Source organism: Paramormyrops kingsleyae, chromosome 16, assembly GCF_048594095.1.
Source record: "Paramormyrops kingsleyae isolate MSU_618 chromosome 16, PKINGS_0.4, whole genome shotgun sequence".
Lineage (NCBI taxonomy): Eukaryota > Metazoa > Chordata > Actinopteri > Osteoglossiformes > Mormyridae > Paramormyrops > Paramormyrops kingsleyae.
The window spans coordinates 15578615-15606080 of record NC_132812.1 but is presented as its reverse complement, the minus strand read 5'-3'; the positions used below and the strand labels follow the sequence as shown (position 1 = coordinate 15606080).

General features: G+C 46.7%; 1 protein-coding gene across 13 annotated transcripts in view; it reads left to right on the top strand.

The window, feature by feature from the left end:
• The window catches only part of b3galt1b (UDP-Gal:betaGlcNAc beta 1,3-galactosyltransferase, polypeptide 1b), a 105091-nt gene that overhangs the window by 72279 nt on the left and 5346 nt on the right, over positions 1 to 27466 (top strand). For 11 of the 13 annotated variants that reach the window (XM_023827999.2, XM_072700517.1, XM_072700518.1 and 8 more), the window contains one exon: positions 19887 to 22470. In XM_023827999.2, coding sequence (XP_023683767.1) covers positions 20148 to 21131 — 984 coding nt within the window. In that variant the 5' untranslated portion in view covers positions 19887 to 20147 and the 3' untranslated portion in view covers positions 21132 to 22470. Of the gene's footprint in view, positions 1 to 6767; positions 6789 to 19886; positions 22471 to 25936; positions 26052 to 27466 lie in introns of those variants that run through there. The other 2 variants (XM_023828001.2, XR_011982970.1) reach the window with 2 other exon arrangements.

Below are 27466 nucleotides of genomic sequence, written 5' to 3'. Positions count from 1 at the left end.
GATTAAGTTTCGGTCGTTTGCTGCAGTACATCCACTTTTTAGGGGCGGGCAGATGCAGAATCGCAATATAACTGCGGCGCTGATAAAGAGAATATCTGCAGCAGTTGGGAATTTGCTGTGCTCTTCACCTTTTCTGGCAACTGTTGTAAACACGCTTGAATTATGCACAAGGAAACTGCACATCTGTGAAGAGAAAACAGGCAGATGTGTCTAACAGATTGACTGAAGTATACCTTAAGGCTCACATGCTTATCAGATTGTGGGGATTTCATCCAATTCATATAAGAAATGTCAGCAATGCCTGCTTTCATCTGAAATAGACTGTCCAGGTGAATCTGGGAGAATGTTATGATCCTGAATTGATTTCACTTGTTAAGTCCATTTCAGTCCATGTAGACGAAGGGGAGGAGGCAGCTTAAAGAATGTGGTTTTCAAGGCTTGATGCAATTGAGACATGGATTGTTTACGCGAGGGAGAATGGGCAAGAAAAAAGACTCAAGTGCCTTTGATCAGGGTGTGGTAGCAGGTGTTGGACTTCGAGTGTGTCAGGAACTGCAGCGCTGCTGCCTTCTCCAAACTTGGCAGCATCTCATGATTTTCTGGAACAGCCCGGCACCCAAAAGACAACCAGCCTGCTGAATGTGGTAGTGGGAGGTTTTTATGTCAGCACGGACCAGCATGGCCAAGGAATGCTCTCCACACCATGTTGAGTCCATATCCTGGTGAACTGGGCCTGTTGTGAGGGTGAAAGGGGTTAGAGAAAGACCAGTTTCCAGTGTAAACACAGCATATATATGCCTCATGATCGGATCATTACAACAAAGGGGTGTAATGTGATCTTGCAATAACAATTTATATCATTTTCTGCATGGATAAACACAGAGACACAAAATATTAACTGATAAAATTTGTTCTTATGCTCTTATGTCATTGTTTCGTTTTATGCAGTGTTGCTCTGGTTACTTCCAGTGTGACACTCAAGCTTTCAAACTCTCACTCTCTGCTAAGAAATCTTACAGCATATCTATATTATTCCATTAAACTTAAAATTAGCTACATCAAAAGCTTTAGGGTGGTTTAAAACTCTTTAAAAATAAAAGGTAATAAAACTCTTACATACATGTAAATCTGTATGCAGACCTGTATCAAATTGAAAATCTCACTCCAGCTAACTGACCAAATTTGGCAATCCTGTTTATGAAGTGTGTCTCTTGCACTTTTAATTCTCCCTTTCTTAATTAAACGGCTTTCCTGGTTATTTAAATCCTTTTTTCATGACTGGTGTTTGTTGGTAGCTATCGCGAGCAGATCCAGAGCAAGAAAACCGCTCGGAATTTGCGGCTTAGAAACACAGAGGTTCATATCCAGCACAGATAATCTGCCTTTGAAAGAGATTCTCTCATTAAAGTATATGCATAATGGGTTTAGTTCCAGCTGGGCGGTGGCGTCTCAGAAGCTAACGATGGGGGGTGTTGATGGTAGGGGGATGGAGGTCTATTTTCTGCTCCTTTTCAGAGCTGTCAGTCCCAGACAGACCTACTATTTGCCGGGCATGTGGCAGAGTGGGAGCAAATTACCCTCATTTATGAGCAGATCTGCCTGGGTCTCGGGTCTGTGAGGGTGCATCACGAGCAGGAACTTGGTCAATTTTATTGATTTAATTTAATTTATTTATTGATCAGTGGAGACGTGTCTCCTGGCACCGCGTGTCACAGGTCTGAGTCCCAGCTGCCCAAAGGAGCAATCATGGGCTAGGGTCTCCAATAACCTCGGGCAACTTGCCACTCATGTGGGCTACATGAGCTTTTTTAAGTGAAAGAGACATAAAATAACATGTATGATTCACTAAACACTTTAATAATTTAATAATGAATTTAATAATGATTAAAAATAATAACAATAATGATGCATTGCAGGCTGGATAGAACCGTCTTGAGGGATGGTACTTTGAGACCCCTGCTGTAAAGAGTATAGAGGGGGCAGTCGTTACAGGCATGGAACTGGTAATCATACATGGTCACGGAAATGTGCCTGTGACCGTGAAGCTTCTGTATGTCTGTTCGTGGTCTTTGTTCTATTCAGCCTGTTTATTTAATTTATTCTATGGTACTTTAAACTGATGGATTTTTTCTAGTGTGGAAGCAGAAATGGCTTCATTCATGTAAACATGGATGTCATCTTAGGAGCACGTTTAGATCTTAGGTCACGCGATCCTGTGCAAATCAATTAGGCTATAAGTTTTGTTGATTGGATGGGATGGAGTTTGTATTACCAGAATGTTCTAGAGTGCATCTAGATTATATAACTGGCAGTCCATGGTAGTTTGGAAGGTCATAGAGTTTACAGAAACTGGGAAAGTGTCTTCCGGGGAAATACAATACAGTGTCTTTTATATAATACTGCTGTGTAACCTACTAGTGATGTCTGGTTGGTTGTCTCAGTGTAAGTTTGAAAACTTTATAACCTGACGTACTTATGACTTATGATCTGTTTGTACGGAGCTATACCTGAATGGAGGGTAGCAACATTTTAAAGTCATTAAAAGGTAACGAGACATGACTTCTCAGCCTTCCTCAGCAGATGTACTTAGGAGATGTACTTGTGTCTAGATAATGCCCAGAGAAACGATCTTGTCTGAATTACCTGGGCATTATTTTCAAGGTGTCCTTGTCTGACATACTAATTCAGTACGGCTTTGCTATACATAATGATTTAGGGCGCGTTTAAACCAGCACACGTTCTCCTAAAACTGAACTACAAATGCATGTGATGCCATTGAAGACTTAGCTGACGCTGTGACTCATAAACTTAATTTCTCCAAGTTTAACTCATTAACTTCAATCTCATTTTAACTTGTTAAGCAACTCAAAGTTGGTGTACGAGAGTATTTATTAAAACCGACCGAAAAACATAATCCCCAGTAAGTTTAGACGTAAATTTCAAGTTCTGTATTGATATTGATGAATGTTCCAGAACGATCATTATTTCCCATGAGGCAGGGGTATTGACAAGCCCCCCGACACTGTTGTGTTTCTCAATGCCCTGCAGTAGATCTCAGGATGCTAACCTTTGCAACAATGGGGCGTCGCAGCACCTGTCTCCTGCAGAGACGCTCTTCTTTATCCTGCAGCCATCGATCCGTGGAAAGAGGGAACAGCGATTCAGACTCGTCTCAATGGTCTGTTACTCAGTGGCGCCCCACGAGGGAGGGACACGGTGACATAAATGTCACACATTTATGTCTGAGAGATTATTAGACCTTACCATCTCTATTCAGCCTTTTAGATAAATGAGATTGACGTGAGTTTGCCATTAAAGAAGGAGCTTTGGATATATTGTTGTTAGTTAAGTAATTTCTGCACATTTAAATTTTCTGATCACTGCCTCTGGATGAATCAGTCCAGTTTAGTAGAACTCATTAACCACAGATAATGAATATTCATATTTCCAGACAAAATTCTATTGATTTTTCTGCCTGAATTGTAGATGTTTCGTTGGTTGTAACACTGAATATGTTTGTATGCATAACAGCATGCAGCAGGAGCATAGTTATACACTGGACAAAGTCAGCATGGAGCCTTGATGCTTATTTGCTATGAATGTGTGTAATTACAAGCATATTTCTGCTCATTTGTTCTTATAAATAATCGTCGGACTTCTGTACATTTTCGGTCCGACCATCTGTCATTGCCGTGCTGTAATTAGAGGAAGTTCTGGAGTCAAAAGCTGCCATGTTTATTGGACTGACTACACGGAACCATAGTGTGCAAGAACATGTGGCGCTTCGAGATCTGCGTCCATCCCATCAGGAGCTGAACAGTCCGATACTGGCACACACCCGCGCTTCTGTGATGTCATTGTACCGTGGGTCAGCGCCGTAACCCAGACACCCTCCTGGGGTGGGTATTTGGGTTCGTTGCATTGGCACCAGTGTTCAAAATGTGTTAGAGATCTTGGGGGGTCCCGTGGTGTATGACTGTCGATAGGGGGGTGATGACGGTAAAAGTTGTAGGTTGGGGGTGTGAGGTGGGGGGTGCTGAACCGTTGGGTGGCCAGATGATCCATTCTTTCTCTGCATGTGATTAAGCTGTAGGTGTTTGCTAATGAGACCAAGTTTGGTCTCTTGCGATGTGGAATTCAACAGTGTGTGAAGCGGAAATATCAGTGTTGGCCGGGCCAAAGATTTTTACAGGGGGCCAGAGGATAGCAGTAAGCCCTGGGGGGACCCACCAATGGCCAGCTGTGGAACAGTGGGGTGGAGACAGTAAATACTGAGTGGGGGTATTGACCACACCCCTGGCTAATCGATTAATCTTTTTAGCATCTTTGAATTACTTTTTTTGGAGCAGGAAGCAGCTAGTATTGACACTGGGAACCAATGACATAATAGCGAGGTACAGTTTTAAACAACTGCATCATAATAATGAATGGTTACATTGTATCATAATAAAAAAGAAATGTGGTTGGAGCATGTCATTAAGGAGCTGGCGGTGGTGAGGATTTGGCCAGTGTACTGCGCACCGACCTCCAGCTCCCGCTGCTGCCCTGCTCTCCTCTGCTGTCTCTCCCTCCCCTCCTTCAGGAATGACCCTTATTGGTTCTGACATGTTTAATTACTTACTCGACAGCTATGCCGAATTAGCGGCGGTAACCTCCCCCGGCCCGGCGGCCACGTCTGGCTCCGACACGGCCTCTCCGGACCCGGCGAGTGTTTGTTTCCCAACCAGAGTGAAATAAATGATGCAGGATTTGCTCGAGTGACCTTAATGTTCTGTCCTGGAACACATTTGCGCTCTTTGTGCGTGTTTGGCTTGAAGGCGTGTGGTGGAGTATTCCGGACTGTTCCGGCAGACAGCATCCTGTTAAGCTGCCTGCCCTTATCTGAGCGAGCGTGGCCTCTCGCAGAAATGTGTGGAGTGTGCCTGGCGGGCTTCTCCATCTTAAATCTGTGCCGGAGTGAGTCTCAAGTAACAGGATCGGACCCACGGTCATCCGAGTCGCCGACTCCCCCATCCGCATGCTGCTGGGGTTGTGACCTTCGCAGCCTGGCCAAGGTCCTCACTGGATATGCCTATAAGCCCGGAACGGATGGCCGCAGAACCTGTGTGGCACGTCACCCTTCCGGAATGTTCCAGGGAATCGAGATTCGCCTGACACGTCGCTTAGAGCCGCCCAGCTATTTGCTCCTTGCGGGCCGGGCTTGGCCTGGCATCATGGGTAATTGCGGGCCAGGCTTGGCATGGCGTCATGGGTAACGGCTGTCATTTAAGGCCGGCATAAATGGAGGGGATCAGTGGAAAGTGAAGGATTTGCTGAGGTTGGAAAAATGTGTTTTGTCCTTCCATCATCAGTTTCTGCTTCACAGCTGTTGCAATGTTTAATTTCATGATAAATTATGTCTCCAGAATGAATTAATGTGACAGTTAGGAGTCGCTTTGAGGCGCTACAAGACAGGGATGAGAATCTATTTTGGCGCCTCAGAAAGTGTATTTACGGTGCGACGTTAGATAGAGGATGTGAGCCAGGCTTATAAAATGGCAATCAGCCTTCCTTCGAACGGCGCGCAAAAATGAGAAAAAGACTTTAATCGCCTCTTTATGGCCTGGGTGGCATTGAAGCTCACTGTATTCCCCAATATCCTGGTTTTTTTTTTTGCTATTCTAAAATCTATCACAAGTTTCTCTTCAACCCAGTATTACTTCTTCATTCGCTCGACTGCTGGGGTGATTTCTTTTCCCTCCCCCTGTTGTTTCGATGCTGCAAACACAGCACCATGTTCCACACGTTCCAAAGCGCAAAACATCAAGCATAGCCCAGGTTGTAATGTTTCACCATTAGTTTTGTACACATGGGGGAAGGAATCTGACTTTTGAACGTGAAACTTCATTGATTTTTTCCGCAGGTAACGGTGTTTCGCCTCTCTCTCCGCCCCCCCCCTCCCCCCCTCCCCAAGCATTCCTGTGGGTGAGAAAGACAAGCCAGTATTACCGAGGACTTTTAAATGTAAGTCAGCAGAGGGAAACTTAATCCATAGCTAAGCCGCTCTTATACATTATTCAGAAAGCCGGTTAGACACCGTGTCCCTATCTCGTTTTAACTAGACATAGTCCGTGCTTATTAAGGGGAAAATACCAGCAGAAATGGCCGCAGCGGACCATCACCTGTCTGCCCGGCGAGAGACTAAAAGCAGGGCTGTGAACGCTCCACATCCCACAGTGACGGAGATGTTACTCGGACGTGATGTGTAAGAATGCCTTGTGCGTCGGCCAAGCTGTCATTTTTTCTCATTTCAAGCTTTGCCGCGTAACCTGCGGTGAGGTTTTGGGGTTTCACTGCCCCCACCCGCCACGCGCCTGCTTGGCATCAAACCGCTCCTTCTCCTCCCCGCCTCACCGAGAACAGTGCTGCCTGTAGATGGAAGCGTCCAGGGTGATGATCTGTTCCTGCTGCAAAAGTGACTCCACCCTCACAAAGGGACCTTACAATCTGAAGCTAAAATCCAGTCTCTTTGCTTATAGGGGATCTATTTCCGGTGCCTGTGTCTTGTGTCCGTCTTTTAACGCTGCAGTTCTGCCGTGACATTGCTCTTATGCAGCAAGCGCACTGCCCAAAGCTTCTGTTACTCCGAGGGGGGGTGCATGCCCATCTCCCACCCCCCTGCCAAGTGGCTGGGCCGTCTAGTCGTCGCATGATACAGAAAGTCTCACGTTACAGTGGGTGTTGTGCCAAGTCTGGCTTCGAGATGGAATGCTGAAAAGAGATTCAGCCCCGTGTCCGTGTCAGTTGGGGTAAGCGCAGTGTCATGTGCTTCAATGCGTGAATGTAAATGCAGGACGACAGGCGGACTGGACAGGAGTCTTGGGGGAGGCTCAGATCAGAGCAGCGCACTTACAGACTGCCCACACCCCTCACCTCTGCCTTTGCCGGCTTTCTCTTTGACCGTTTTCTAGATTTACGTAAGGCAAAACAAACGATTTATGTATCGAGACACATTAAACAAAAAGCATCTGTTTCTACCTCCCACATAATATGTTTTACTCAAAGTGTGCAGTCATCTGTGTATAAAAATTAATGTATTATTGATGCCACAAATGATATTTTTAATAATGACATGATTTAATATGCATGTTTATAAACAGAGCCAGTACAGGTCATTAAGGGATGCATTTTATGATGTGTCTAAAATGATTATAACTCATTTAACCATGATTTATATTTTAGATTTAGACAACTTCCTGGAGGATGTATGAGCATCAGATATAAATATTGGGTGTATGTATGCGAAAGATGCATTTCAACCTCCGTATACATGGCCCAATTATTAATACCTATGCAATTCAAAAACCTGAAAGCAGGCTTTTTGTGTAAATACTTACAGCAGGGCATGGTGAAGGCGGGAGAAGACGGACAACCCACGGAAGTGACAGGTTTATTAACAGAAATTGATACAAAAGGCAAGCCAGAAAATAAAAGAACCACATGGGGTCAGAACTATCCATCCATCCATCCATTTTCTCCCGCTTATCCAAGGTCGGGTCGCGGGGGCAGCAGTCTCAGCAAGGAGACCCAGACTTCCCTCTCCCCGGCCACTTCATCCAGCTCCTCTGGGGGAATCCCGAGGCGTTCCCAGGCCAGCCGAGAGACATAGCCCCTCCAGCGTGTCCTGGGTCTTCCCCGGGGCCTCCTCCCAGTGGGACATGCCCGGAACACCTCACCAGGGAGGCGTCCAGGAGGCATCCTAATCAGATGCCCGAGCCACCTCATCTGGTTCCTCTCAATGCGGAGGAGCAGCGGCTCTACTCTGAGTCCCTCCCGAATGACCAAGCTCTTCACCCTATCTCTAAGGGAGAGCCCAGCCACCCTGCGGAGGAAACTCATTTTGGCCGCTTGTACTCGCGATCTCATTCTTTCGGTCACTACCCACAGCTCGTGACCATAGGTGAGGGTAGGAACATAGATCGACTGGTAAATCGAGAGCTTTGCCTTTTGGCTCAGCTCCTTCTTTACCATGACAGACCGATTCAGCGCCTGCATCACTGCAGAAGCCGCACCGATCCGCCTGTCAATCTCCTGTTCCATCGTCCCCCCACTCGTGAACAAGACCCCTAGGTACTTAAACTCCTCCACTTGAGGGAGGACCCCATCCCCAACCCGGAGAGAGCATTCTACCCTTTTCCGGCTAAGGACCATGGTCTCGGATTTGGAGGTGCTGATTCTCATCCCAGCCGCTTCACACTCGGCTGCGAACTGTCCCAGTGAGAGGCGAAGGTCACGGTCTGATGAACCCAACAGAACCACATCATCTGCAAAAAGCAGAGACCTAATCCTGAGGTCACCAAACCAGACACCCTCAACGCCCTGGCTGCGCCTAGAAATTTTGTCCATAAAAACTATGAAAAGAATCGCTGACAAAGGCAGCCCTGACGGAGTCCAACCCACACCGGAAACAGGTCCGACTTATTGCCGCCCATGCGGACCAAGCTCTGGCACCGGTCATACAGGGACCGAACAGCCCTTAAAAAGAAGCCCGGCACCCCATACTCCCGGAGCACCCCCCACAGGACTCCCCGAGGGACACGGTCGAATGCCTTCTCCAAGTCCACAAAACACATGTAGACTGGTTGGGCAAACTCCCATGAACCCTCCAGAACCCTGCGGAGAGTGTAGAGCTGGTCCACTGTTCCACGGCTGGGGCGAAAACCACACTGCTCCTCCTGAATCCGAGGTTCGACAATCCGGCGTACCCTCCTCTCCAGAACCCCCGAATAGACCTTACCAGGGAGGCTGAGGAGTGTGATCCCCCTATAGTTGGAGCACACCCTCTGGTCCCCCTTCTTAAAGAGGGGGACCACCACTCCAGTTTGCCAGTCCAGAGGCGCTGCCCCCGATGTCCACGCGATGCTGCAGATGCGTGTCAACCAGGACAACCCCACAGCATCCAGAGCCTTAAGGAACTCTGGGCGGATCTCATTCACCCCCGGGGCCCGGCCACTGAGGAGCTATTTAACCACCTCAGCGACCTCTGCCCCAGAGATAGGGGAGTCCACACCCAAGTCCCCATACTCTGCTTCCATATTGGAAGGCGTGTCGGTGGGATTGAGGAGGTCTTCGAAGTACTCCCTCCACCAATCCAAAATGTCCCAAGCTGAGGTCAGCAGCACCCCATCCCCACCATAAACTGTGTTGATGTTGCACCGCTTTCCCGTCCGGAGCTGCCGGATGGTGGACCAGAATCGCCTCGAAGCCGTCCGGAAGTCGTTTTCCATGGCCTCGCCAAACTCCTCCCATACCCGAGTTTTTGCCTCAGCGACCGCTGAAGCCGCACCCCGCTTGGCCTGCCAGTACCTGTCAGCTGCTTCTGGAGTCCCACAGGCTAAAAAGGCCCGATAGGACTCCTTCTTCAGCTTGACGGCATCCCTCACCACTGGTGTCCACCAGCGGGTTCGGGGATTGCCGCCACGACAGGCACCGACCACCTTACGGCCACAGCTCCGGTCAGCCGCCTCCACAACGGAGGCGCGGAACATGGCCCATTCGGACTCAATGTCCCTCGCCTCCCCGGGACATGGGAGAAGTTCTGCCGGATGTAGGAGTTGAAATTCCTCCTGACAGGGGATTCCGCCAGACGTTCCCAGCAGACCCTCACTATACGCTTGAGCCTGCCAGGCCTGGCCGGCTTCCTCCCCCACCAACGGAGCCAACCCACCACCAGGTAGTGATCAGTTGACAGCTCCACCCCTCTCTTCACCCGAGTGTTCAAGACATGCGGCCGCAAGTCCGATGACACGACTACAAAGTCGATCATCGAACTGCAGCCTAGAGTGTCCTGGTGCCAAGTGCACATACAGTATGAACACATTTATGCCTGAACATGGTGTTCATTATGGACAATCCATAACGAGCACAGAAGTCCAGCAACAAAACACTGCTCGGGTTCAGATCGGGGGGGCCGTTCCTCCCAATCACGCCTCTCCAGGTCTCACTGTCATTGCCCACGTGGGCATTGAAGTCCCCCAGTGGAACAAGAGAGTCCCCAGGAGGAGTGATCTCCAACACCCCTTCCAAGGACTCCAAAAAGGGTGGGTAATCTGGCCTGCCGCTTGGTGCATAAGCACAAACAACAGTCAGGACCCGTCCCCCCACCCGAAGGCGAAGGGAGGCTACCCTCTCGTCCACTGTGGTAAACCCCAATGTACAGGCGCCCAGGTGCCCACCCCCGGTTGGCGCCTCTCCCCGTTAGCAACTCCATAGTGGAAGAGGGTCCAACCCCCTTCGAGAAGACTGGTTCCAGAGCCCAAGCCGTGCGTCGAGGTGAGCCCGACTATGTCTAGCCGGAACTTCACTACCTCGCGCACCAGCTCAGGGTCCTTCCCCATCAGAGAGGTGACATTCCATGTCCATAGAGCCAGCTTCTGCAGCCGAGGATCGGACCGCCAAGGTCCCCGCCTTTGGCCACTGCCCAGCTCACATCGCACCCGACCCCTATGGCTCCTCCTATGGGTGGTGAGCCCATTGGAGGGGGGACCCACGTGCCTTGTTCGGGCTGTGCCCGACCAGGCCCCATGAGTACAGGCCTGGCCACCAGGCGCTCGCCATCGAGCCCTACCCCCAGGCCTGGCTCCAGGGGGGGGGCCCTGGTGACCCGTGTCCGGGCAAGGGAAACCGTGATTCCACTATTTTATTCATCATGAGGGGTCTTGTGAGCCGCACTTTGTCTGGTTCCTCACCCAGGACCTGTTTGCCTTGGGTGACCCTACCAGGGGCATAAAGCCCCGGGCAACTTAGCTCCTGGGATCATTGGAACACGCAAACCCCTCCACCATGATAAGGTTCGGCTCCAGGAGGAGGGGGTCAGAACTAAACAGAAGAAATAACAACTAAAAAGTACTAGAAATAAACATACTAGGGAAACCAGGCAACACAGGATTAGAAAATCCAAGCAGTACAACAACATGCAGTAACATCAGCAATGACTCCTTGAAGAACAAAGTGAGGGCAGGTACTTAAAACCATACAGAAAACAGGGAAATAAGGAACAGCTGAGAATCATAACAGAAACAACCAATCAATGAAAGCACAGGACAACGAGCAACAGGTGGAATCAGTAATACTTAATGAGCACAAAAACTGCAAAACATAACAAGCACATGAACCAGGAAACATAGTAAACACCAGGAACACTAGGAAATACTAGGACATAAGAATATACAGAACACGCTAAAACACTACAGAAGCCGGGTAAACCTAAAACAGGTAAAGAAAGATAAAGAATAAACACTAGGGGAATGGAAAACCAATAAACACCGAATATAGGTGAAGCTGGTGTCCAGCCAGCCTCAAACTTATGACTTGAGCGGTTCAACCTCAGAGTCACACATTCAGCCTGTAGAGTTACGCAGTGGCTCAGGGAAACCGGAAAACACACTAGGGCTGATGGGTACAAGACAGGGATGGGGGAAGCAGGATGACTGGCAACACCTGCTGGTCAAATGGGAGAGGAACATGTAGGACAGAGAATAACAGGCGCTGATCCTGACAGATTTATTTGCGGAAATCAAACTTTTAATAAGTTCAAGGCAAATCACAGCAAATCACAGCATCACATTCATTTCACTGAATTTACCTCCAGAGCTTAATAAAATGTTTAACTATCTGCCTGCCTAGAATAGAATAGTGATACTTTATTAATCCCCATGGGGAAAATTTTCTTTTGCCTACCCCATTTTGCTTGACACACATTCCCAGAGTAAGCTTTGGGGGGGTCACAGCACAGGGTCAGCTAGCATGGGGCTTAAGGGCCTCACTCAGGGGCTCACGAACATGTGACTATTCTGCTGCGGCCGGGCCTCAAACCAGTGACCTTCCAATCACAGGCACAGAGGCTATCTATCTTTCTGCGTGTCTTTATATCGCAGTGCTGTTTTAGGTCTTTATTTTTGCAGGTTATTTCATTTCATATTGCCAAGTCAGGGACGTCTTTGTAAGTGCGTCCTGTGTCTAAATTCCAGAACACTGCTCATGGATCAGGTGCTTTTCCATGGGAATATCAGGTCTTGTATTCACTGTAATGCAATTGCTTAGTATCATACTCTGCTGTCACGTCATTGGTTCCTCTTAATGTTCTGTTGTATTCCTGACCTCTAGATTGTGTGACTCTTGTGATGGACTGGAACCCCATACAAGCTGCCCTTTGTCGTGTGTCCTGTGCTGCCTGGGATAGACTCTAGTCACACCGGTGATCCTGTTATGGATATAAACCGTCATGGAAACAGTATTGAAGATGCTCCTGGCTGTGAAGCTGGTTAGACCTTGTTACATATCCGGTGTAATATGTTGGCAGCAACAGAGCGGAACGATTTCAGTGGGGAGTGATTTCTGTGATCCACCACTGACCACCCCAGCTTGAAAGTGTCTGTATGCATGGCCTAGAAGGAAAGGTCTCTGTGCTCCTGACCGGAAGGTTGATGGGTCAAATGCCAAGGCTGGCAGAGTGATGTTACCTTCAGGCTCTTGAGTCAGACCCTTAACCCCAGTTGCTCCCTGCTCTCTTATCCATGCTCATATGTTGCTTTGAACAAAAGCCCCAGCTAAACGAATGAATGCTCCTGCCCATTGTGGTAGGAGCCCTTGCAGACTTTGGCGTCCTGATCTAGCTGAACCTGGTCATGGTGAGAGGTGGCAGCTAACAGGACTTTCTGTCAGAGAGATGGATGTCAGGAATGACCCTGAAGTAGGCTGGCGTCTTGCCTGGGTGGTGGGTGTCTCCCTCCACAGATGCCCCCGTAAATCAAACGGTGTTCTGCGGCCAGTCGGCCATCCCATCGGATATAAAGTGCAGATTAATCTGACCGTGGCTCGTGTTTGTCCAGGAGTGCTGTATATTTTATCATCTGTCATTAAGACCTTATCGTTACTTTCAGGGATTTATCAGCTAATACTGATATTGCCCTTTACAGCCACGCTTTGTGTACTTTTAGTTCCCAAAGTACCCTGTAAAACACCTAAATTTATATATCCCATATTTAAAAGCTATATCTCGATCCAGAAGTGATTGCTTTCCTTAAGCGTGGCACCTTATCCACAAAACAGACGTGTACGGCGAATTAATGAAAGCCAGATTTCTGAGGACCTGCTCCCAGTTTCCAGAAGGTTCCGTTTGGGGTTTAGGGGAGCAGCGCTGGTCTTTATGGAAATGACCGGAAGATCAGATCATGGTGGTCTCAGTGACAGTGATGTCACGCTTCTGAGAAGTGAACAGGTGCTGTGGCGTGTAATATTGCGTAACATAATTACACCACAGGAGAGCTGAAGTGAGTCACAGGTAGCTTTTCACAACCATTCAGCCTGGATGTTAGAATTCAACAGGATTTAGTCTCTCCACACCCCCACACCCCAAGCTCTGATTCTCATCCCCTTCTCACTCGCTGCTTCCCGCTTCCATAGCAACAAATGCTGCGTTCCATTTACCTTAGAGGTCGTGAATCGGAGCTGGGAATGATGCGACACCCAATTTCACTGTGTTCCAGTACAAGAAGTTGGAAAGCCATTTAGCAGTACCAGTTCTCACCAGGGTCATTATTAGCCATTGTTTGCAATATGAGTTGATGATAATGCATTACTCAATATTTTGCGGAAAGAAACACCATAGCAACGTGTCCACAGATAGCTGTTGGACAGTATTGTATGTACGACAGATTTAATGAGACAGAAGTGCTAATACACATTACAGTGGTACCTCAGAACTCAAACTTAATCCGTTCATAACTCGGGTTCGAATCCTAAAAAGTTTGAGTTCTGATCGAATTTTCCACATAAGAAATAATGGAAAACCAATTAATTGAAATTACTCCTGAATATGTTTTTTCTTAGCATTTAAACACAAAATGAACAGGATAAAACAAAAAGAGCATATACTAAACAAATTGTCACAATTTCTTCCAAACACTGCACCAACACTGTACGCCGTGCGTAACATAACATTTTTTCCAACATAACATTTTTTCCAAAATGATAAAGAATGTACCCCAACACTACACCAAGCCACGCCCTAACACTGCGCCAACTAGACTATACCATGCGGTCCATTGTTTATTTTTATTATTACCCTGTATTCGTTAATTTGTTCATAAATCGCAGTTTTAGGTTGTAATATTTGTACAACTATTGTATAACTTTTTGATGATCAATGGCTACCAAAATAATATAAAGTACAGTGTATTACCTGATATTTTCAATAAAAAAGCACTATCACCAACAAACGATGCTATCACAGCGAATGCGAGGCTGAGACTGAAGCGTTACCCTTTGTTTCCGCTGAGAGACGTGCCGCATTACTCATTCCCCCGCGTGTACAAGTTATCTTAGATCAGTGTTCACGGTTCGACTTCTGAGATTCAGTCGAGTTCTAGGTCATTTTTTTTCGAACTGGTGGGTTCGACTTTTAAGAAATTCGAGTTCTAATGAGTTAGAGTACTGGGGTACCACTGTATATAACTACAGCTTTTTCTTCTGTTGATGAACGGTGCAGCGATCTTGGACTCTGAGGTCAAGGTTGCAGAGGTTGCAGGGGGCGTGCCAGTTGACATTTCTAACTATGAATTTGGAAAATTTAACTTCTGAGTTCAAACAGAATTAAAAAAATGTGCTTCGCATCACCTCCCTCCCAGCCAGTAATTATTTATGGCAGTATTTCTCAATCCAGTCCTCGGGGACCTCCAGACAGTCCACATACAGTCTGGCAGGGAGCTGGGCAGGAGCAAAAACGTGGACCGTCTGGGGCTCCCCGAGGACCGGGTTGAGAAAATCTGGTTTATGGAGCCGCGGATGGGGACACAAGCACCAGGAATCAATTAAGCACGACCTTCAGTTTAAAGAAATGACATGTTAATTAGTTGTAGGGTGGGGCTGCACTATGCAGGAACACTCCCCCACCACAAATGTCAGGGTAGTTCTGGCCCATTCTCCTCCAGACATCATACGTTACCCCGGTATTAGCAGGCTGCGCCGCGGCTGGTTAATTGCTGCAGTGCCACTCCCTTTAGCGGCACATTTATAGGGGTGGGAGTGGGGGGAGGTGGCCAGAAAAATCTGACACCAGGAGCAAATAAGTCATAGTGATCCATGGCATCCCTCAGTGATCTGGGGCGCTACTCCTTGCACACTTACAGTATCAGCCACGGAGCTGTATATCTGTTTGCCCATGTGGTTTCTGAATATTCCCTCAGGGGGTGAGGTATTCACTCCAGGCATACCTACCGTAGTAATCACTGGCCTACCGAGAGGGACACTGTATTAGATCTGACTGCTTACGCCGATCGAGGTAGTTAAACTCTAATGAATGAACTGTCATGTGACCAGTCTCACCGTCATGTGACCAGCTTCACAGTCAGGTGACCAGCCTGGCCGGCTGCCGGCAGAGAAGTGCAATGAGCACAAAGCTTGGAACCACCCAGAACATCCATCAATGGGGTCACCAGGGGACACAAATTTTTGCTCTGAAAAAGTTTTTTTTTTCTAAATGCATACACATATTAAGATTAATACAACTCTGAAAATAATGTATAACTGGTCCTAAAAAGGTTGCGTGTGAGGCTGGAGAATACCCCGCTGTGAATTTAATACCCTAAGACAGTTTTATATGCTGTCTGTCACCTGTCGGCTGCTTTATTTTTGTTTATACGTGTGTACTATCAGCGCTGGTGTGAGGCTGCCACGCAGAAGTATTGATTTTTATGACTTGACTATAGTAAATCTGATCTTAATGGGCATTCTGGACCTGAATCATGCACCTGACATCTGTGTAATATCATAACTCTGTAAAAAAAACTTATATCAATGGCAAAATGTCAAAGTATTAGCCTGTGTACCTCTCAGTTTGTCTCCATTACATTCTGCTGCTCTTGTTCTGATGCGTCGATCGATTCTGAAGTGAAACCGCTGTTGAACTTTGTAGGTCTCTCTCTTCACCTCCTGCTCGTCCCACAGGGTTGTCCTGAATGTGCTTTCCTTGTTTGCCCCCCCCCCCCCCCCGGTTCACTGGGGGCTCCCCATGATTGTGGGATTGCTGTTTACTTACTGAAAACAGGCACATCACCACGAAGACAAGGACAATGCACGTGTGACAGTGGGGGTGGGGGGGCCACTTGTGTGTGTGAAGGTGTGCATCTTCCCACACATTCTTCATCCTCAAATCCAGTGCTCTTTTCCAGCAAAATATATATACCTTTACATATTTCGCAGACTATTTTTTTTCCAAAGTGAGGTACAAGTGAGGCAAATAACACACTGCAAACATGCCAGCTGTAAAGGAGTCAGCTGGGCATCAGTGCAGCCGGGCTGAGCTTCCAGTGAATGTCCAGGTACGAATGTATGCAGTTTGGGAGCAGGAGCTACACAGCTTCTAACAAAGCAAGAACCTAATAAGACTATTCAATGGCCAGAAGAGCAACATTAAGAACGTTCAGGAAACATAGGCATCTGGCTGGTAGACGAGTTCCTGGAACAGATGGGTCTTGAGGTGTTCCTTGCATCTTATTCCACCATCGGGGAACCTCGACCCAAATATCAAGCATAGACTGGGCTTTCTGTTTTCCTTCCCCCCGTACCCACTGGTGACACAGAAAGCACCTAACTTATTTCCAGGCCTCTGCACATATTGGTAAACACAGGTAAACCTTCCCTTGGTGTTGATTTTTTTTTTCTCTCTCCCTCCCTGACAGTGTTTCATAAAGGCTGAATACATTAGTGTCAGGAGCTTGTAAATCTGCTCTGTCTCTTGGAGGTCCTTTCATGAACTCGGATGTTCTGAGTCAACCGAACGCAGAGAGCGAGCTGTTATTCCTCTTCAGTGAGGGGTCGTGTGATTTTCGTCTTATTTCAGGGTTTTTTTTTTTTTTTGGATTACCTGCCCTCCCTGCCAGGTGACGAGTGAGCTCATGTATTAATATAAGTGATGCGATTAGTGATGCTGAAGGCCGTCCTCCGTTTCTGGGGCAACAGGAGACTGATCCCGGCTCCGCTCGCGTGTCAGGGAAATGTCTGTCCGCAGATGTGCGCCTGTCTGGAACGCTATACCTGCCTTCGCCTGGAGCTGATCCTGGGAAGCATTATTCCTAAGAAGCAGGAGTCCAGCCGTTCAGATAATTGTTACCTTGTACTACATTTTCTGTTCTGAAATTTGCCCCCCCTGTGCTCTCTACATCTCTGCGCCATGTAAACATTGCAGTCTCCATCTAGTACATTTTGTCTCTATCCTTCTGTTCTGTAGGCGTTGGTAATCCGGAGTTCTTCCCAAAAAAACTGAGCATGCTGAGAAGGATCCTTCCTGGATGGGATGCCTGCCCCTCACAGCATGGCTAAGGTCATGCTAGGGTCATGCATAGATCACGCTATCGTTGGGTCACTGCTTGACGTGAACTGTGGATCTTTGCACTGCAGCAGTCACTGGTGGAGACTCATGCCAGCCCATGCAAAAGCTCAGCCCTCTCAAGCCTGGATGAGGTGAAATTAGAGTCCAGGTCATCCGAGCCTCACTGCCAGCCCTGTGCGAATGGCCAGTGTAAATGCAAAAACCAGACGGATGCTTGATTGCTGCATCAGTCAGGAAAAATATAATAATACTGCAAAACACTGAGTCAATCACAAAACAATCTAAACTTAAATCATCTGCAATTTTCCATGCCTTTTTTTGTGCATGTGAGGTAAACGGTAGTTATTCCAAATATATGCTGTCCATTAAAAAAAGTCAATCTAATTAAAATAACTAGATGTCAACAATGACATGCAAACCCTGTTCCCATAATTGCTAGCTGCACCGGCCTTGCCGTTTATGAGACATTGGCTCAGTGTACACGCCCAATAATCCGTGCTGTTTCCGGCGTACGGAGATGAGAATTGAGCCGGCATGAGGCTACGCAGCCTGGGTAATAGCGGCAGTATCTCGGCATATCGTGACCCTGGATGGTGCAGTTGCCACAGCGGGGAGAGGCTCATTATCAAGCAGCAGTGGTAGCTTCCACTACTAGATCACCTTGTCACTGAGAGGCCCTTGCAAGTTCCTCTGAGTTGCAGAGAGAGGCAGGGAAATTCACCAGCGGATTGAGACCCAGCTGGTTCAAGGGGTGAGGGATAGCATCCTAAGGTGGATCGAGCAAGCAGGTGCTTGTTGACTCGTACCTCAACGTTGTGGGTGTAATGTGCAAAGGAAGAGGGTTGACAGAGTGTGGGGGCAGGGTGATGCTTATTAGGGTAGTATGCTGTGCCTGTGATCAGAAGGTCACTGGTTCAAATCCCAGCATCAGCAGACTGATTTCACCACTGGGCTCCTGAGCAAGGGTCTTAATCCCCATTTTTTTAAAAAAAAATGTGCATCATGTTGGGTAAAAACATCCGCTAAATAAATAAAATGTAAAAATCTAAAGTAAAAAGCAAGCAGGAAGTCGCCATCGACCGCCATCACTAGGAGGGTCTATGCAAGGTCGCCCAGCACTCATCACTGCGACGGACGACTCCTCCAGCACACGGGGGAAATAACACGGAAAATGACTTAGAATAGCCGCCTTCTGAGTACTTTGCCAGTGAGGTGAAAGGGGAGAACTCTAATGGTGAGGTGCCAGCTAAGCATTAGAACATTCCGTCTTGCAGGTTCATTTTTAAAGTCAACGTGCAAGAGGCCCAATGAGAGTTACAAATACCGTGTATAATAAGCCCAGGGCTGGCAGCCCACGGAGAATGTAAATCACTCTCATTTTTCTCTCTTTTAGAGATTATTACTCAACAGTAAAATACGGAGAGAGCAAAATGTTAATTTACGGGTTCGATCAAATGTAATCAGGTATGTAGGTGTTAGGGTTATATAAATGATACAGATTCTGCTGTCAGCAGATTTCTGCATTCACTGTGACCATAAACAGCAGAAGTCATATGTGCAATCCTGGGGGTGTGTCCATTATGTCATGGTCGTGGACAGTTTTATGGGGACAGAACAACCAAGAGAACATTTACATAGTTCTCACCTTCACACTAAAAGTGCCTTAAAAATATCTTGACAAACTGGAGACTGAAAGTAGGACAATCTATAAAACACATATTTCTAGATTATGACTAAACAATCATGTAAACTGATAAAGTGTTTTTAGTGTTTAATTCATCATATTGAGTTGATTGGGTCAAGTGAATTCAGAGCGCGGGATCTCCTTGAGGTGTATTAACGCGGCGTAAAATTTTTAGCTGTGTGTGTTGTTTTTCATTAATTAAATTATATGTGTGTCACTGATGGTGTGATACTGTGTGTTTGGAATGATCTGGGGATCTGTTCAGCTTTGTGTTTCCACCTCTCCTTCCTCAACCAGCCTGCAACTTGGCTTTTCAGATGTGACGCTGTGCAGTAGACAGTGTTCAGGTTCATGTTAATCGAGTAGCTATAAATTTAGGACCACCTAACGAAAACCCCATCCCTAACTGGCCCACCTTCCTGGGCGGCTGCCTTCCGAGCAGCAGGTAGGTGGTTCTTTGCTGGCCTGCTCGCCTGAAACGCCCCTGGAATGACAAGGACTTCAATGTCGGGCCACAGAGACTGCGGCTTAACTGGGATAGCACTGGCAGCTGTAATGAAACTCCATGCGTCAGACGAGCTGCTTTTTTGGGGGATCGCTCTGGGGCTGGAGACATCAAAATGTCATGTGACTCAAGCCGACTTTGATGTAACGGGCGTAACTCACTCAGACATTTAAAGCAGCCGTAAGGCACTCATAAAACTTCCTGTGTACCTCTGTAGCTCAGTGCCAGTGTTTCCGGGCCCTTCTGAAGCTCGGCCACGCGCTGCTAGCCTTGCCGATGGTTGCTTTTGACATTCGGCGGTTCAGTTCTTTCATTTCTTTGTTTTGCAGATTTAAGTGGAGAAGAAGGAGGAAGATAGGCCAGAGATTTGCGAAGGTTCTGAATCGGTCATGCGCTGAAAAAGTATATTAAAGAAGAATAAAATCTCCACTCTCAACTATGGCACGCATCACTTTTTGATAGAGTTGTCTGTGATAAACAATAAATGCCAACGGTGACGTGGGAGCAGCTCAATGCTGCCTTGCTGGAAATATCCTCTCTGATGAAAAGAAAGACACTTCAGTGCATGAAACACACGTAAATGCGGCATAATGCCTTCAAAGGTCTCCTGCTTATACATCCTGACGGTTGTTTGCTGGGCAAGCGCTCTCTGGTACCTGAGCATATCACGGCCGTCGTCCTCCTACCTGACGCAGCTGTCCATACCCGTCCGAAAGGTCCCGAAACAGAGCAACATCACATTCACCAACATCCGGACGCGCCCCTTGAACCCGCACGCATTTGACTTCATCATCAACGAACCCAAGAAGTGCGAGGCGGAAGCACCCTTCCTCGTCATCCTCATCAGCACCACGCACAAGGAGTTTGACGCCCGACAAGCCATCCGTGAGACGTGGGGGGACGAAGGCGGCCTAAGCGACATCCGCGTCGTCACACTCTTCCTGCTGGGCAAGAACACGGATGCCGTCCTCAACCAGATGGTGGAGCAGGAGAGCCAGATCTTCCATGACATCGTGGTGGAGGACTTCATCGACTCCTATCACAACCTCACACTTAAGACTCTCATGGGCATGCGGTGGGTGGCCACGTACTGCCCCAAGGCCAAGTACGTTATGAAGACGGACAGCGACATCTTCGTCAACATGGACAACCTGGTCTACAAGCTCCTGAAGCCTTCCACTAAGCCAAGGAGACGCTACTTCACGGGCTACGTAATCAACGGGGGGCCCATCCGGGATATGCGCAGCAAATGGTACATGCCCCGGGACTTATACCCCGACAATAAATACCCCCCTTTCTGCTCGGGGACTGGCTATGTGTTTTCGGCTGACGTGGCCGAGCTCATATACAAGACGTCACTCCACACCCGGCTCCTGCACCTTGAGGACGTCTATGTAGGGCTGTGTCTGCGCAAATTAGGCATCCACCCCTTCCAGAACAGCGGCTTCAACCACTGGAAGATGGCTTACAGCCTCTGCAGGTACCGCCGGGTCGTCACAGTGCACCAGATCTCCCCTGAGGAAATGCACAGGGTCTGGAATGACATGTCCAGCAAGAAGCACCTCAGATGTTAACAGCTCCAGGCGGGACAAAAGCAAACTATTGCCTCTTTTTCTATTTATTTGCCAATATCCGCAGGGGTCGAAGGTGGATTTCTTTTGTTCCCTATTTAGTAAATCATACTTAAGTTTGTTTCTTACCTCTTGTATAGTTAAACCATTCAGAAGTGCACTGGAGGTCACGGTGAAGCTTGTGAGTTCTCACGTATTTTAACCATGACGTACAATCGAGGATTAGCACACAACCAGGTTATGGTTTGTGTTGATTATGATGCACAGAGGTGCCAGCCGACCAACCACTACGAGGAACTGAATCCTGGACACACGCCCATGTTAAGGCTGTAGGCACAGGCAGACGCCCAACAGAATATGGCACAAATCCATACATATACGATAAAACAGCAGCTAATGTATTGCCAGATTAGCCAAGTAACAGAAAAACCATGGCCACCCACAAGCTCATTGATTTTATACTTGTGTAGGCTTGTTACTGGGGTTTATGTACATGCCTTCTAGTAACATTGTAATGAGGATGATCTTTATTATTCTGTGATAAAGAGAACACAGTAAAAGCAGGGTGGGGACCTGAATCTGTACCTGAAAAGCTCACCTCCTGTGTGGTCCGTCACTGCCGACCTCGCCCTACCCCCTACAGACCCACGTGTCCTGAAATTATAAATCTGTAAGCTGTCAGTGTGTGACTCACTCAAATGAAAGGACCTGATGTATTCACTGTAGAGGCAACGAATTGTGTCGATGGAACAATAGAGTGAATGTGTTCTAGCAAAGAGAAATGAAACCTGTAAATTTAGCATCATTTGCATTTTAGATATAAGGCACTGTTTTCAATATGCAAATTATTTTCTTACTTTTCTGTAAATGGTAGTGAATCCTCTGTTCTTGCTTCAAATCCTACTCTTTGTACTACCTTTTGTGTACAAAGCTGTGTCTATGTAATATATACATAAATATGTTTATATATCTACATATGTATGTATATATCAAAAGTTATTTTACGTTGTATAGAGTATAAACTGGAATTATTTACATTCACAAATGAATGTATTATCGTGTATAGTAACCTATCATTCTGTGCACATTCACTGCTTCAGAAATTATTGCAAAAAATAAATATATTTTGTATAATTTGAGCCAGATAGAGGATGGTTTTAACTGAGACATTAGAATAGAGTGAGATGTGTTCAACTATGTGTTTTTTTAATTCTCTGGTATTAAAAGCTGTTGTGATATTTTAATGTGTAAACATTAATTTAAAAAAAGGAAAACTATCCTCAAATGGACTGTTGTAATGTACAGTACGTTGTTTTTTACATTAAAAATATACATCAAGTTTTGGAATTGATTGTTTTTATTAAGTTGAATGATATGGTAAACAACACTGTGACCAGTAATAAATGGCCTGGAAAGACGATAATCCTGAGCCGTCCAATGGGATATGTGTCATTTTTATAATATCTGCAAAGAATATGACCAGCACAGCTCAGTGCACATCACTGTCGCTTCACACCTCCAGGGCTGAGGGTTTAAATCCTCTGTGTGTGTGTGTGTGTGTGTGTGTGTGTCCTGTGATGGGCTGGCATCCTGTCCTGTATACCCCACCCCTCTGCTCTGTGAGCCTGGCCTAGGCTCCAGGGCTCCTTGTGACCCTGACCAGTTGGATTGGTTAGAAGATAAATGGATCTGTACAAAATACACCTTGTTTTCAACCACAAAGAAACTCTGTCCCCTAACCGCACCATGACATGGGAGCAGTTACCCTTCTGTAAACTAAATCCGCTTTTGTGTATGTCCATGTTAGTGATAGACCCGGCAGGTGTTTCATAAAGTGGACCAGGCACATCACCTACGTGTATCGAATAGCGAATAGCGTTATAGCGTTTATAGGGTTTTTTTTAATTTTTATTTTGGGGGTGGGGTGTCTATATTTACACTGCTCCCGGACAAACGTACGTTCCCCGAGTAACGAGTCTTGCACAAATTCGTGGAAAAGCACACAGCCCACGGCTTAGTAGCGGTACTCTTCGAAACGAAATGCGGGCTGATTTTAATGTGCACTTTTCGAGTCGTGAGTGGGGCGCTTTCACCATAATCGCTGCCGCTTTCAGACGTCGTCGCTTCGCCTTTGATTAAGCGGTTCTTCCCTTCAGCCTCGGGCGGCAATGCTGATCCGCCCTGCGTCTTTAGTGGCCCGTTACTTCGCCATCTGACAGCGTGATCGGCAGCGGTCGCTCGTCGGGCTGGCAGGCCCCGCCCCTCGCGGGAAAGCTCGCTGCCTATTGGCTCACTCGTCGCGCCGTGGAATTTTAGTGAAGCATGAGTTCTGCTATCCGAAACCTTCATGTTTTGTGCTACCTGTGTTATTTATTTTAACCCCACGTGTCCTCGCCTAACACCCCCACACACACGCTGCCTTTCTGCATGTTTTTTTCTTTTTTGTTTCTGTCTCAGTGTAAAAATAAATCTCTCCTCACCAGTTCTCGGATTAAGGTAGGTCAGCTCATCCAAGCAGTTTTATTTCCAACACAATACCTGAAGATGATTTAGATAAATTTCTGTTTTTCTAGTCTTTGAGTATGATCAGCAGATCAACAAATATAAGCTCCTGCATTCACTACATTCACTGGTACATACAGTAATAGAATATATATATATATATATATATATATATATATATATATATATATATATATAAGAACATAAGAACTATACAAACGAGAGGAGGCCATTCGGCCCATCAAGCTCGCTTGGGGAGAACTTTACTAATAGCTCAGAGTTGTTAAAATCTTATCTAGCTCTGATTTAAAGGAACCCAAGGATTCAGCTTGATAAGAACATAAGTAAACTATATATAATACCAGCCTTCCCAATTCTGCAATCCCTCATATATATCATATATATCTTTAATTAGAAATGTATTCATATTTATTGTTAAATCATTAATCGATAGAAGAGGGTATAATATGTACAGGGATGTTCAGATGCTGATACATTATTATCAGTAACAGTGTATAAAAACCCACACAATCTTATATCAAATGATCTTCCTAAAAACTCAAAAGTAAAATAAGGGATAAACAGCATGTCCCTGCAAAAAGCTTGTGCAGCACCTCTGTCCTTCCCTTCCTAGTGATAATGTCGAAGGGGCAGTCAGCCTTTGTGGGGTCTTTTTACACCCCCCCCCCCCCCCCCCCCCCCCAGCTCTGTCACCCAGCCGCCCGTGATGCATCTGCACCCAGAGACTCTCCGAGATACCAGAGGCATGATCAGCTCATGTTTGACAATTTTATCTTTTCATATTTCTGGTGCTTTGTTCCCACAGTGGAATATAGGTCCCTCAGAAAATACAAAACTCAAAATGAGGAGGAAGTTTTCACAAAGTCGGAAATGTATGGGGGAGGGGCCACCAGTCTATTACTCAGATATATGCACATCCATAAATCATACTCAACAGCATAACCCTGCTGCACATGGTCATCCATCCATCCATCTTCCATGGTGCTTATTCAGTACTTGGGTACAAGGAGCCTGGAGCCCAGGAAGGGAGATGAGGCAGGGGACACCCTGGACAGGATACTGGTCCATTGCAGGCAGACACACATTCACACACATCATGGGCAATTAAAAAATACCAGCCTTCCCAATTCTGCAATCCCTCATAAAGCTGGAGCCAACGCCTCAATATGCACGGAGCCGGGTCAGCACATCTAATGTGCTTAAATATCTCTAACATCTTGCTATAGTTCCAGAGAATTCTAGAGTTCTGGAGACCTGGCTTGTTCCCTCCCAGTGTCATCTCCTGACTGTGGGCTCACCCTCGCCCATATCCCAACGATGGTCCCTGAACGAACTAGCATACGGTTGGGGAGGAAGATGATCAGCACATATATCTGTTACACTTTTTATTTTTTTGATGTGGGCTTGAGGGGGTTAGCAGTGTATAATTGTGTATGCATGTGTGTCCTCTGATCCGGGGAGTACCCTAGCCTTGTTCTGGGATGGACTCCAGGTGCCCCTATGACATGACCCAGACCGTTAGATAAATGGATGGATGAAGATGGTGCAGTCTGTATTCCCTTTACTCTGGTCACCCCTAAGCCAAAGCTGCAACACGCGATGAGAAGAAAAGACTTAGGACAGGAGTCGCCAGCTCCAGTCCTGGGGGGCCCCAGCCCTGCACATTGTTGGGTTTCCCCTCATTTAACACACCTGATCCTACTTTTCTGCTAATTACCACCCCCCCCCCCAAAAAAAAATGGGGGTGGAATACTTCCCCAGTGGAGGCTCTGCAAAGGATCCAGCTGAGATCAGATCCTATCTGATCTTTTACACACCAGTGCTGGAGATGCTTCGCATCCACCATTGCCAGTGTGGCCACCAAATACAGTGGCTACCAAATACAGTGGCTACCAAATACAGTGGCCACCAACTACAGTGGCCACCAAATACAGTGGCTACCAAATGCACAGTTATTCAATACGGACTTAGCTCAGTCGCATAGCCATCAATTTACTCTCCCCAGCTTTTCTATACTTGCCACGAAGTTTCCCTCACTACACAAACGCAATAAACTTCTGAAGATTAGGGTGCTCTGCTCTCTGCATTGCTGAGCAGGTCACACCAAGACATGAATGTCTATGGACTTCAAATGCCCGTTTGAGGGCTGGTTCTGCCAGGTACCTGCTTATGGATTTTGTTGCCTTTCATGATACTTTCAGTTCATTTTTTCAATTCAATTTTATTTTGTATAGCACATTTTCTTTGGCCATTGTCTCAAAGTGCTTTATGTCGTCCCTGTCCAGTGCCCACATGGAGCAAGCCAGAGGTGATCGTGGCAAGGAAGAACTCCCTAATTAGAAGAAACCTTGGGAGGAACCAGACTCAGAGCAGAAGCCCATTCTCTTTGGGCTACTCGTGGTATGTGGTTCTGTGGGTTAGGATACTGTGCTCGTGATCAGAGGGTTGTTGGTTCAAATCTCGTGGGCAGTTGATTAATACCACCACTGGACTCTTGAGCAAGGTCTTTAGCCTCAGTTGCTCCATGGGTAACAGGCAGGGGCTGACCCTGCACTCTAAACACAAAACATACTCACACCCATCTGTGTGTTTGAAGGAGAGCAAGAAAAATACCACTTCCCTAAAGGCATGAATAAAATTTCACTGTTTTATTCCATATTCTGTAGTTTTGACTTGCAAAATAATTGAGGCTAGAATTACTCTGACAAGCCTCCATTTTCCTAAGCTGGTGGAGCTGGCGTTTGTTGGCACATCAGAGGAAATGTTGACATATCAACATTTCCAGCACCAGCATCAGCGTGTGTTTTGTTTTGGAGGGGGGAAAAAAGGCATCTCAACACAGTATTGTGTTGGATCAATACCGAATCTGTACATGCTAGAGCAGGTGTGAATGTGAAGGAGTTCTATGACAGGCTGCTTATCAGCAGAACCATGTGGTTCAGCCGCGCCACATCCCGCCTCTGAACGTCAAAGCTTCATCGTCAGAAAGGCCGCAATTGGCACTGGTTCGCTTTTAAAATCAGAGTGAAATGCAGGAGGGTTGACACACAGACAGGGAACGTCGCCGAACCCCACTTTGAGCTTTGGCTTCAGGGATCTACACAGATTCAGCCTGAAGCTGTAAAAGTGACAGACTGTGTAAAAAGTCTGGCTTAAAAAGAGACTAGGTGAGACACAGCCAAATGCACATTTTCACAAGCATAACCTATGTTTTTAAACCACGTGAGTCATGTGACTGGGTTTGAGTGGACTAACCAAAACGTGGGCTGGTCGCTCTAGGCTGTTACAATTTCCTGATTAATTCATTTTAGATTTCCTGACACAATGGATTTGATCCCTGGTCCAGTGGGATCTCAGTGTCTCCCGTCTTTCCTGGGCCCTTATTAAATAACGATAGAAGTCATTCTTAAGGTGGCACAGTGGCTCAGCGCACAGTGCTATTGCCTCACATCTGCAGGCCTGTGGGACTCATTCCTGCTGCCGGCTCCGTCTGTGTGGAGCTTGCAGAAGTTCTCACCAGGTAATCTGGTCTCCTCCTACAGTCCAAAATCATACAGGTAGGTGGCGTCTCTAAATTGCCTTTGTATGTAGCATGTCATGGACTGGGGTATCCCCCCCCCCCCACCTGTGCACTATAGTTCCTGTGATTAGGGTTTTATTTGTCACATGCCAGATGTACACTTCCACTATAACCTGCTGTGAAATGCAAGGTGCTCACCTCCACAATAATAAAAATAGTGAAAGCAATAACAGATAAAAAACAACAATATAATAAATTTGTAATAAATAAGGAACAGTAAACTTATCCTGAAAAG